This window comes from Cervus elaphus, chromosome 14 (genome assembly GCF_910594005.1).
Source record: "Cervus elaphus chromosome 14, mCerEla1.1, whole genome shotgun sequence".
Lineage (NCBI taxonomy): Eukaryota > Metazoa > Chordata > Mammalia > Artiodactyla > Cervidae > Cervus > Cervus elaphus.
Window position 1 is genome coordinate 43493853 of NC_057828.1, and position 13114 is coordinate 43506966.

General features: G+C 39.5%; 1 protein-coding gene across 6 annotated transcripts in view; it reads right to left on the reverse strand.

The window, feature by feature from the left end:
* Window positions 1-13114, reverse strand: part of VPS13D (vacuolar protein sorting 13 homolog D) — a 266265-nt gene that overhangs the window by 126194 nt on the left and 126957 nt on the right. For all 6 annotated transcript variants that reach the window (XM_043924162.1, XM_043924159.1, XM_043924161.1 and 3 more), the window contains 3 exons: window positions 10422-10545; window positions 9389-9624; window positions 6239-6347 (listed from right to left, as the gene is read on the reverse strand). In XM_043924162.1, the coding sequence (XP_043780097.1) occupies window positions 6239-6347; window positions 9389-9624; window positions 10422-10545 (469 nt within the window). The remainder of the gene's footprint in view (window positions 1-6238; window positions 6348-9388; window positions 9625-10421; window positions 10546-13114) is intronic.

Genomic DNA, 13114 nt, shown 5'->3' on the forward strand with positions numbered 1-13114 from the left:
ATAGTAATAAAGTCTACTATGTTATTTACTATGAATATTTACTATGTGTCAGTCACTGATTGATCACTGTGATTTACACACAGTAATTCATTTAAGCCTCAAAACAATCCAGTGAAGTATATACTATTATTTCCCTGACTTACAAATGAAGAAGCTAAGTCTCAATGAGATAAAGAAACTCCAGCTCGGTCACATAACGAGTAGGTGGCAGAGTGAAGGTTTGAATTCCCACAGGGTGAGTGCAGGGACACACTTAACCACTCTGCCACACCACCTTTCTAACAATCCACATAACTCCATTTCAGTAACACCAAACCGTTGAGAAGACTCTTTCTATGGGAATGAATACTCCAGCTAGACCTGTCAGGATCATACTCTGGATTCCACAAACGCATCCACACACTACCTCACACTGGAAAAACAGCTTTTCCGCTACATTCTCCAAAGTAAAAGCTGAGAAAGTAGTATGACTGCTGGAGTCGAATGCCAGGACTTGAAGCCCAGCTGCTTCATTACTAGCTAAGTGACCTTGGCTCAGTTACTAAATTTCTCAGAGCCTGTCTTTGCTGATTTTTCAAACAGGGAAATTAAGCTACCTCTGAGGGTTCTTGTGATTAAGTGTACGTGCCTGGCACAGGGTAATGTCTCAATAAATGTTGGCAACGTTATCATGATTACATCTCTTTACACAGCACGCTATGTATAGTATCTTAGTTGATCCTTCTCATAAACCTGGAAGATCAGTGGGAAAATGAGGCTCAGGAAGGAATGTGAGAAAGTAGATATCACCTTTACATGGCAAGGCCAGAACTCAAATCTAAAAGATATGACATTTTTTCTACTGTGTGCTACTGCCTCCTGCACCTGTGAACACAGATGGACCTCAGCTGCATGCTCCACCCGCAATCCCCACATGCTTCCTTCTCAGTTCACAGTAAGGGAACACATCTATCCAGAGCACCAAAACCACATGGCGCATCTCAAGTTTTCCTGGAGGTGTTCCAGATTGGGAATCAAAGCCCAAATGCCAGGTGGAGTCAAGTCTTCATATACGGATTCCACTATTGCCTGCCCATATGTACAGGCTCATCATCGTTGGAAAGGACCCAAACCTTCATTTAAAAATCTGAGATGCACCATTCTCCTTCCAGTTCCCTTCCCCTGCCCCTGTCCTATATAATTTAGTCCTAAAACTTTAGGTGAGACAGAAGAAAGGAGATACCTGGGGGACACATGACGGTGGGTGGGTGTATTATGGTGGCCCGACCCTGAGTGGGACGTGAAAACACATGTGGGTGATAATCCATGTCACCCATGGATTATAATGGGGCCGGGGAGGTGAGCCTAGGATGGGTTGTTAGGTGAGGAGGGTACTCCTGTGAAGGGTAGGGGCTGGTAGGGAATTTGCCCAGAATGTGGCGAGCAGAGCCCATGCGAGGTAACAAGGTGCATCCACACAGGGGAGGGGCAGGGGCACAACTGTGGTGAAAGTGCATAGCTTACATTCAGGGAAACTGATCAAATTAAGTACATTGTTAGTACTGGACAAGGGAGTCACAAATATGAAAAGGGAAAAAATTACAATGAGCTCTGTGATGCTGGACTGGAATTAGAACTATCACTGTGGGTTTTTAATATACAGAGAAAGAGAAATCTGTTTAATATATAAATACACACATAAGATATATGTATGCATATGCACATATGTTATGTATATACTAAGATATATATGTGCCTGTGTGTGCATATACATGCCATGTGTACATACAACCCCTAGGTCTGTCCCTTGAGAGGGTCTGGGATCAGAGACACAACAGCAACAAGGGCACCAATGGATGTACCTGAAGTTTCTAAATTCCATTCTCTGATAAAAGGAATCAGGGTTCCTTAAAGAAGTGGCAAATTCCAGGAATGCTGCAGGGAACATATAAAATGAGCCCAAAATAACTTGCTGTGTCACAAAGTACAAAAGTGCTCAAGGAACGAGGGGGCATTATGTCAAAGGACACAGAAGGCTAAAGGCACTCCCACCAGCCAAACAGGAGAACTGAGGGTAAAAATAAATCCTGACACTAACAGAAAACACCCTGAATAAGACAGGAAGCCATGGGGACATACACAAAGCTGGAGACCGAACTGGGCCCTGCAAACCCCTTATGCTGAAGACCTAACCCTCAGTTGTGATGAAAATGGGGCCTCTGGGTAGTAATTAAGTTTAGATGAGGACATGAGAGTGGGGGTGTCTTGTCAGGCTCAGCGCCCTTAGACACCAAAGGGCTTGCTTTCTCCTTTCCCCTCGCCCCTGCCCGGCGCTTCTCTGCCATTTGAGGATACAGTGAGAAGGCAGCAGTCTACAAACGAGGAAGAGAGCCCTCTACAGGAACCGAACTGGCCAGCACCCTGATCTCAGACCTCCCAGCCTCCAGAGGAACTGTGAGAAATAAATTTCCATCGTTTATAGTGTTCTGTTTGGAAGATCAAGCTAATACACATGCATGCATGCATGCATACATACATAGGAAACCTGATGAGGAACAGTATATTTACAGAGTCTCAAAGTACCTCTCGAAGGTATTTATATTTACTAAATACAGGGAAAAAGAAAAACTTCTTCACAGTTGAGAAGACTGGCAGACACCACCTTAAGCAAGTGCTAACATTAAAATCACCAGCAACAGGACTCCACTTCTACAGAATTTCTGCCAAGTTTCCTGCAAATCTGAGATACTTTCAAAATAAAAAGTAAAAAAACAAAAACCTAAGATGTCAACCTCCTACTCCTGGTTTCTAATTTAAATGCACAGATCCATTTCCTAGCACCTATTCAAAGAACTGTCTAGCCTTAGATGTCAATGTAACTCACTTATCACCTGCCCTCTCATTTACCAGTTTTCATCTTCATCAAGTGAAATAACAAACGTGAAAGTGTATAAATTAAAATTTTTATTAAAATACTTTTTGCTATTTAATTAAAAATTTTTGTTTTTGTTTACTTAACAGTCCCATAGGCCTTGGAAATCACGAGAATATTCATGATTCGTGTTTTCTGATCACAACTGTGATCACATCCCACTTGAAAAATCATCTTTATCCTGAGTTGACTTTCATTCACTCTAACATCCTCATCAAAGTGAACACTTCTTTGAAGGTCATCTGAATCACTTCCAAGGACTCTTCCATTCCCCACCCCCCCAATTCCCTGATTTCTGTCAGACTTTTAAATTACTGCCTTTCAAAATTTCCTTTTTCAAAATTTTCAATAGAAGTCAAGAAAATTGTTTACTTTCAATTACTACACCTCATGGTCTCTTTTTGTTATTGTTGTTGCTATTCAGTCACTAAGTCGTGTCTGACTCTTTGTGATGCCATAGACTGCAACATGCCAGGTTTCCCTGTCCTTCACTATCTCCCAGAGTTTGCTCAAATTTATGTCCACTGAGTCAGTGATGCTATCTAACCGTCTCATCCTCTGTCACCCTTTTCTCCTTTTGCCTTCAATCTTTCCAGAAACAGGGTCTTGTCAAATGAATCAGTTCTTCGCATTCAGTGGCCAAAGTATTGGAGCTTCAGCTTCAGCAACAGTCCTTCCAATGAATATTCAGGGTTGATTTCCTTTAGGATTGACTTTGATCTCCTTGCAGTTCAAGGGACTCTCAAGAGTCTTCTCCAGCACCACAGTTTGAAAGCATCAATTCTTCAGCACTCAGACTTCTTTATGGGCCAACACTCACATCCATACATGACTACTGGAAAAACCATAGTTTTGACTATATGGACCTTTGTCAGCAAAGTGATGTCTGTGCTTTTTAATGCTTTGTCTAGGTTTGTCATAGCTTTCCTTTCAAGGAGCAAGCATCTTTTAATTTCACGGCTGCAGTCACTGTCTGCAGTGATTTTGGAGCCCATGAAAAGAAAATCTGTCACTGCTTCCACTTTTCCCCCTTCTATTTGCCATGAAGTGATACCATATCTTAACTTTTTTTTTTTTTCATATCTTAATTTTTTGAACGATGAGTTTTAAGCCAGCTTTTCCACTCTCCTCCTTCACCCTCATTAGGAGTCTCTTTAGTTCCTCTTCACTTTCTGCCATTACAGTAGTATCATCTGCATATCTAAGGCTGTTGATATTTCTCCTGGCAATCTTGATTCCAGCTTGTGATTCATCATCCAGCCTGGCATTTCACATGATGTCCTCTGCATGAGTACATAAATAAAGAGGATGACAATACACAGCCTGTCTTACTCCATTCCCAATTTTGAACCAGTCCATTGTTCCATGTAAGGTTCTAACTGTTGCTTCTTAACTCGCATACAGGTTTCTCAAGAGACAGGTAAGGTGGTCTGGTATTCCCATTCTCTAAGAATTTTCCACAGTTTGTTGTGATCCCTGGTGGCTCAGACGGCAAAGAATCCGCCTGCAATGTGGAGACCTGGGTTCAATCCCCTGGTTGGGAAGATCCCCTGGAGGAGGGCTAGGCAACCCATTCAGTATCCTTGTCCATGGGGAGAATCCCCATGGACAGAGAAGCCTGGTGGGCTACAGTCTATGGGGTTGCAAAGAGTGGGACACGACTGAGTGACTAAGCACACAGCACACACAGTCAAAGGCTTTCATGTAGTCAATGAAGCAGAAGTAGATGTTTTTCTGAAATTACCTTGCTTTCTCTATGATCCAGTGAATGTTGGCAATTTCATCTCTGGTTCCTCTGACTTTTCTAAACCCAGTTTGTACATCTGGAAGTTCTTGATTCACACAATCCTGAAGCCTAGCTTGAAGGATTTTGAGTATTACCTTACTAGCATGTGAAAGGAGCACAATTATACAGTAGTTAAACATCCTCTGGCACATGCTCTGTTTACTCATCACCATTCCCAAATCTGATTTCTAAAATGTATCTAAGACAGTCTTATAGAAAAGAGTGTGATAACATTTTAAGCCAAGTTGCATTATGTGGCATTCAAATGGTGTGATACAGAAATACATGTAGAAGTACTGGGCTTCCCTAGTGGCTTAGATAGGTAAGGAATCTGAGAAGTACTGGTAGACTGATAGATGGATGAACCTTAGAAACATCAGGATAAGTGAAAGAAGTTCCTCATTGAAGACCACTCACATGGAAGTCCAGAACAGGGGAGTCTATAGTGACAGAAAGTGGATTAATGATTGCCTACGGCTGGGAAATATGGGGTATGTGCATGAGATAGCTAAAGGATACAGAGTTCTTTCCTGAGTCATGAAAATGTTCTAAAATTGAGTGTGGTTATAGTTGTACATACTGCGGATATACTAAAACCCACTGAACTGTATATTTTAAATGGAAGATTTGTATGGTGTATGAATTATGTATCAATAAAGTTGTTAAAAAATATAAAACTGAATTAAAAATCCATGTATCAAAGTTTCATCTGATGTGCAAAACGTGAAATAACTTGAATCTACCCCCCCCCCCCATTAAAGATGTGAGAAGAGTTGTACAACCTCAAAGCCAAATGAGTCACCAACCGCCTGCACTACCCACTGCCACAAGTGACGCCACTTCAGGTGACAGAGGCACATTCCCCGTTAGTATGAGGGCCACTCACACGGTGAACACACTTCCTCTGTCAGGGTTATTTATGGATTACATAGCTTACATTATGCAAAATTTTCTGGAACACATTCCTTGGGTGAGTGTTTCAAATAATTAGTTAGTGATCTCCTTCCTCTTAGTGATTTTCTGCACCTCTGATCTCAAACAACGTTCATTTTGAAGACTCAGCTATTTCTTTCTAGTCCTTCTGTCAGTCACAATATTTCTGGTCAGTTTACTCTTTCTCTCAATATCTAGATCTAACAGCATAAACATTTTCCTAAACTGGAAAAGAGTGCTGCCATAAATAGGGAAAAAACTGTCATTGTGATCATTTTTCCATTGAGTTCAGGGAAAAGTAGATTAGGGGAGTGTTACAATAGAAAAAAAGTAAGGAAAATGACAAATCACAAATTTGGGGAAAAAAATAAATTCAAGAATTGAGTTCTCCAAGAAGGGTATCAAAGATGAGAGGGACTTAGGGTTCCTACAGTAGGCATCGCAGGACAGAGGGGAGAACCCTAACTGGAGCTGTCAGGACACCCAAGTTCCACCCTGAGCCCAGGCCTCGGTCTCCACCTGCTTGTTTGGAAAAGGAGGGGATGGACCAGGCAGCCTATCTCTTATTCTAACTTTTATTCTAAACTCAAAGTTCTAGGCTCTCCTACCTTCTTCTTTAAAATGACTCTCTGTGTCTTCGGTGAGACATCCAAGACGAGCTCTGCACAAGTAATGGCTTTGTTGGAAGTCACAGGCCGTCCTGTCCCCTCCTGTAAACTAGAATTGAAAAAACAGTAACAGTCATAATACACACACACCCTCCCGACCCCACACACATGTATTTATTCAAGTATTCATAAGCAGATGCCTAAACCTCCACTATATAGAAAACTTTTTTTTTAATCATGAAAGAAAAAGTCTGACTCAAGCTGCAGAAAGATCAAGGTTGTGTTGTTCTCCTGCATAATTCAAAGATTCATTTGTCAGAAGATATACATAAAAGTGAGATTCTGACATAAAAGAATGACTATATATTTTTAGAGGGAAAAAAACAAAAACCAATCCAGACATTCCAAAGGTCCAAGAATTGGCTCTACTGTTTGCCAGGAAGAGGATCAGCGTTACTGCATCCTCACATCTTAGCAAGAAATCAGAAGTTCCTTTAGGATGAAAAGAAAACAAAGGGTTCATAATCACCTCCTCCAATTCTACCCTGTTGTGTTTCTCTGGGCTTAAGAATCCTAAGTTTTATGGAATTGCTGCAGCTTTAACTATACTTTAGGGTATTTTGATGAGATTTTGTTTAGATTATTCTATTTCCATTAATCTCTATCATCAAAAAAGGGACTGAAAAATTCAAAGTTAAAAATTAGCTTTCATGATATCAAAAGCACAAGTAAATAAAAAAATTGATTTCAACAAAATTGAAAACTTTTATCCTTCCAAAAGACATTACCAAGAAAGTAAAAACACAACCCACAGAATAGATGATAGTGGCAAATCACGTATCTGATATGGGATCTGCAGCCATATTACATAAGGAGTTGTAAAATTCAACAATAAAAAGGCAAAAAAAAAAAAAATCAAATGTAAAAATGGGACAAGGATTTGAACAGACATTTCCCCAAAGATATACAAATGAGGAATTCCCTGGTAGTCCAGCAGTTAGGACACAGACCTTTCACTGCCATGGCCCAAGTGGCCAGGGTTCAAGACCCACAAGCTATGTAGCATTGGGAAAAAAAAAAGATATACAACTGACCAATAAGCACATGATAAGATCTTCAATGTCATTAGCTAGTATAGAAATGCAAATGAAAACCACACTGAGATACCACTACCTACTTAGTAGAATTGTTACAATTAAAGAAAAAAAGTGGAAAACAACAAGCTCTGCGGAAAATGTAGAAGAAATGAAACCCTTACACATTGATGGCAGGAATATAAAATGATTCAGCTGCTGTGGAAAACAGTACAGCAGTTCCTCAAAAAGGTAAACAAAGAATTACCATAGAACCCAGCAATTCCACCCCAAGGTATACACACAAAAGAATTAAAACAAGCACTTAAACACATGTACAGGCATGTTGATTGCAGCACTGTTCATAACAGCCAAAAAGTATGGACAATGCAAACGTCCATCAAAGGAAGAATGGACAAAGAGAATGTGGTATAGACGTACAATGGAGTATTACTCAGCCATAACAGGAATGAAAAAGTGACACACACTACAATGTGGGTGAACCTTGAAAACATTATGCTAAGTGAAATAAGCCAGTCACAAAAGGTCAGATATTTTATGATAATTTATGTGAAATATCTGGAATAGGTAAATCCTTAGAGACAAGAATGCAGATCTGTGATTTCCAGGGGCTGGAAGAAAAGGTTTACTGGGCAGTAACTACTTAGGGTTTGGAGTGATGGAACTGTCTCGGAACTAGAGGTGGTAGCTTTACATCATGAATATATTAAATGCCACCAAACTCATCACTTTACAAATGGTTAATTTTACAGTTTATGAACTTTGCCTCAATTCAAAAAAACAAAATCCTAGTCTCTTTCCTCGTCATTAGTTCTCATCAAAGATGCAAAGAAATAGGATCCACTACACTCCAAAATATAGTTCAGCCTCTTAGCACACTAGATTCCCAGAAACTTCTCTTTTTATCTATTCATATCTGCTCAACCTGTGACACTACTAAGTCTCCACTAGGATTCTTCAGTTAAAGAGCTTAGTAACTACCAGAACATGAGGAAGTATAGAGAAAAACATGCATAGCAACCAGATTAAGGACTGGTTTTTCAGGCACTAAAACCTTATCAAAGCAAACATGCCATTCATATCATTATTAGTGAAACCTAGGGTCTAAGAAGATGAAAGAGATGCTGCACAGACTCAGACAATTTCTTGGGGGCCTCAGGCACATATAAAAATATTTCATAAGCAAAACTATTTAGGACATTTTGGAAATAAACAGGACTTTAAATGTACTGTTCACAAGGTGACTTATATTTGGAATGCTAAAGATTCGGCTATTTTCCCAGTATCTTCATGGATCAACTTTAAAATTGGCCCTGTGATCAGCACAGAAACAACTGTATTTATGTGTTGGTGGAATGACTACTCTTGAAAGCCTAATATTCTGAATCTCTATGTACCTATCCATGTACCAACCTAACAGAATTAGAACAAGCTGACTACTCCTTGCTTGATTTTTTTTTTCTAAATACAACTAACTAATCAGACAAACAGTGAAGATCATAAGATCATAATTCTGAGGCAACTGTAATTACTGTCAGGTTAAACTCCTCTGCTTGCCTTTAGGTGACTATTAAGAAGACCCTAAAGTGTCTGCTTAATCAGTGTTCTCAATGGGAGAAGAGGATCAGAACAGTGATTCGAGTAATTATGGATGAAGATTAGTCAGTTTCAAATAAGGAACGAGGTAAAACAAATAAAAACTAGCAGCTAGCAGCAAGAAGTTTAAAAAATGCATAAGAAATATCACCATAAAGCAAGAGAAGTTGAAGCTATTACAACAACAATGCCCAAGGAGAGTTGTTAAAATACTAGAATGGATTATTAGGAAGCTCTTTAAAAAAAGAAGAGTCTTGCCTCTTTGGATAAATTTTACTCTAGCCAGAAGACAAGGCTTAGACAAAAGAGCTCTCAAGATAAAGTCTGAGCCTAGGATTTGGTAAAGAATGGAAGGAATCTTCCTTCATCCCTCAGCCTTCTGAGAATTGCTTAAAATTTAAAACCAGTTAATAATTAGAGCTTTCTGCTTTACAAGAACAGTAATTTAACCCAGACTTACCCAGAGAACGTGTATGTAGCAGCAATGTAAATGAAATTTTCATAATAAAGCTGCTGGTTATCCTGGAAATCATTCATGTTGCAGCTGATCTCAGAGGAACCTGCCCCTTTAACAGTCAGAGTAATAAAAGGTGGCAGGGTGGGTTCATCCCAAGCATAATCCAAGGAAGTCATGGGCTTCACTTCAGTGCGGAGCCTGGGCTCAGCAACGCCATGCTGAGTGAAGACAACCGGGACCTACAGGAACGGCGGAGAATAAGGAGAACCTTCATTCAGTGGGGTGATGCTGGGAAGTGATTCAGTGCCTCTTAGGTTCCAAATCTTTCCCAAATGAATGCTATACAGGGTACAAAACCACAAGTAAGGCTCAACAGCTGGCCTCTTCAAATGCCTTTCTAATCATCTTCAAAATTGCAAAAAGCCCACCAGTTAGAGGACATGGGTCACAGTCTGTTGGGTAAAAGCTTTTGAGAAGCTTTGCCATACCAAATACCTAGAGAAAGCAACTCTGTTCTTTCAGTGGCATCTAGTATCACCCCACCATGCCCAGGATACACTATGAACAAAGAAAGGAACAAAAATCTTGGGATTCAGCTATGGAAAGTTACAAATTATAAGACATAAGGCATAATTTAAAACAGAATCTAACAACCTCCATCTTGGCTGCACTTGGAAGATTCAGAAGGGAGCTCACTGTTAACAAAGCATCAGTAGAACTGCCCATTCTACTGGGCATTTGTCAATCTGATTCTGATTTCTCTGTTTATATAGTGTGTCTGCAGAGGGCCCCATGCTAACCAAACCATCTGGTCAAAGTAACTTTTGGGAGCTGAGAAGTCACTTCTGGACAAGGTTGCCCAGCAATCAAAATGACCAGCAGAAACCACCTCCCAGTGGTTAGAATTCCTGAGACCGCTGTGCAGCTTCTTTCAAACCCAAGTTTACAATGTATTTCATCATCATCTTAAGTGCAGTATATGCTCCACTTTCTGACATATGAAAGAGCCAAACTGGCTCTCAACTCCCCTTGATACCTTAGAAAAGTTGTCAATTCGGAAAGGAGGGGGTAACTGATCTGTATCACTGAAGGAGATCCTATAGGTAGCTCCTCGGAGAGTAATTTCCACACGCAGGAAGAAGCATTTTCCCAGAGTATCCCTGCAGCAAAAGGAAATCATAGAGGCTGCATAAAATGTAGGGAACAAGTTCCCAACTCACTTTCTTCTCACACTTCTCACAATTACCACTGTGTGTTCTTTGACCACATTTAAAAAGTAGAAATTGACAGTACAATCACACAGTAAAAAAGAAATCATTCAAGCAACTTTGAACAGCATGCCATAGCTATATGAGATCTACAAATTTTACTTTGGGTTTGTTTTGGGTCATAGTGTCAGTGCAACAAGTGAGTAAATATTGGTTGAACACATAAAATTGTTGATACTAGACTACTTTTGACCTAGAAAAGAGGAATTTCATATGGTTCAAACTAATATGTTGATGTTATTGATGAACAGGGTTCACACTGTAGGATAAGGGAAGATGAGGAAGAATCCTGTGGAATGGAGGTACCAGATGCGATCATAATGTGTGTGTGTGTGTGTGTTTAAATATGGACAAACCACTGGAGAGAATGGAAAGCTCTTCTTTATGGAAGAATATCAGTTACTAAACGTAGAAGACATGTAAGAACCAGACATCACCATTTTGCAACCACTAATGTAACAAATGATTCAGGTGAGAACCACCAAACCACTGACTGAAAGGTTTTGTGAAAAGTGAGTATATAAAAAGGTTCAAATTATCCCTACAATGGACTAGTGTTGTTTGTAAAGAAAAGGTAACTTTACAAAAGAGAGACCTGGTGGACAGCACCTAAACCGAATGACGATTGAATTTAACATCAATAATGGAACCAACAGGCATCACAGGCCTCCTGACAAGATGTAAGGGGAAATATACACCACCGCAGAAGTAGTGTTCTTACCAAAAATGTCAGGCCCAAACTTAAACATAGAAAACCATCAGAAAAGTCCAGAAAACAAACCATTCTATACGAAACTGGCTTGGACTCCAAAAATGTCAACGTTAATAAAGACAAAAAAGGAAAACTGAGATGATGACCATTCTAGATTAACGCAGGTGAGACACACCAGCCAAATAAAATGCATGATCCTTCACTGGACCCCAGATCTGGGAAGCAGGGTTACTGTGAAGAACATTTTAAAGGACATTTTATATGCTTAAAAACATGATATTAAATTTCTTCAGTGTGTAACGATAGGTGACAAATTTTTTATGTCTGAAGTATTATGATGACTTCATTTTTCAAATGGTTTAGGGAAAAATGATGTATGTGAATACATTGTGGAGAGAGAACAAGAACAGAGCTAATGCTGAAAAGTAGGAAATGTAGGTAAAGGAGGGGTGTCTTTGTACTACTCCTACAAGTTCTCTGTGGGTTTAAATTGTTTCAAAATGAAAACTTGAGGAAAGTAAAGGAAACATCTGGCCCAGGTCCCTGCTCAGTAGTTTAGGGCCACACACTGAAACTACTTCAAAGGGATTAAAAGGTATCACCCACCCCTACCCTCCACACCTTTCTTTCCTTTCTTTTCTTCTTCTTTTAAGTAATCATGAGTAACTTTTCTGTTTAATTCTGAATTGGCTTTATACCACACAACAGACCTGGGCTGCCTCCACCAAAGCAGTGTATAAATCAATGGTGGTTTTAGCTGCAAATTCCTCACTTTGCCCGCCCCCACCCCAACCTTGTGGGGAACATATGACACTATGAGACAGGAGTTCTGGGTTGAAGTCAGGATGAGGGCACTGGGGCCCTGTCCACTTCACTCACCTGGCCTATAAAATCACCTCCTTAGACCCGTATGAATTCTAGGAACACAGCTTGAAAACCACTATACCAGATGCAACTAGCTCTAATAAGGAGCAGGGCAAAAGATAATTAAGAAAGGCACATCAGCAACAAAAACAAAACCAAAGACAAACCTCAGACAATGCATTTTTTAAAAAGTCAAATATAAATATTATTCTGAATCATCTGTTAATAAATTACCCATTTTTCTGTTCCCTTGTAATAGTGTTCTCTCCAAAGAGAACTCACCATAAGGTATAAATAATTAAATTTTGCTTCTAGATGTGTTGAACTAGCACTGATTTCAGTCTCTTTGGCTTCAAAAGCATTTGATGAAAAACATTAAAGACAGAAACAAACAGAAAGACATCCCATGTTTATGGATTTAGAAGACTTAATATTGTCAAGATGTCAATGCTACACAAAGTAGATCTAGAGATTTAATATAATGCTCTTCAAAATTCCAACTGTTTTTTTCCCCCAGAAATAGAAAAATTTATCCTAAAATTCAGATGGAATCTCTAGGGACTCCACATAGCCAAAATAATCTTGAAAAAGAACAAAGATGGAGGTCTCACACTTCCTAATTTCAAAGCTTATTACAAAGCTACTGTAATCAAAACAGTCTGACACTGGCAAAAAGACAAAATATGAAGGAATAGACTAGAAAGCTCCAAAATAAACCCTCATATATAGGGTCAAATAATTCTTGACAAGGGTGTAGAAATCATTCCATAGGGAAAAGAAAGTTTTTTCAACAAATAGTACTGGGAAAACTGGATATCCACAAACAAAAGAATAGAGTTGGACTCTATTATTGTTCAGTCACTAAGTCGTGTCTGACTCTTTGTG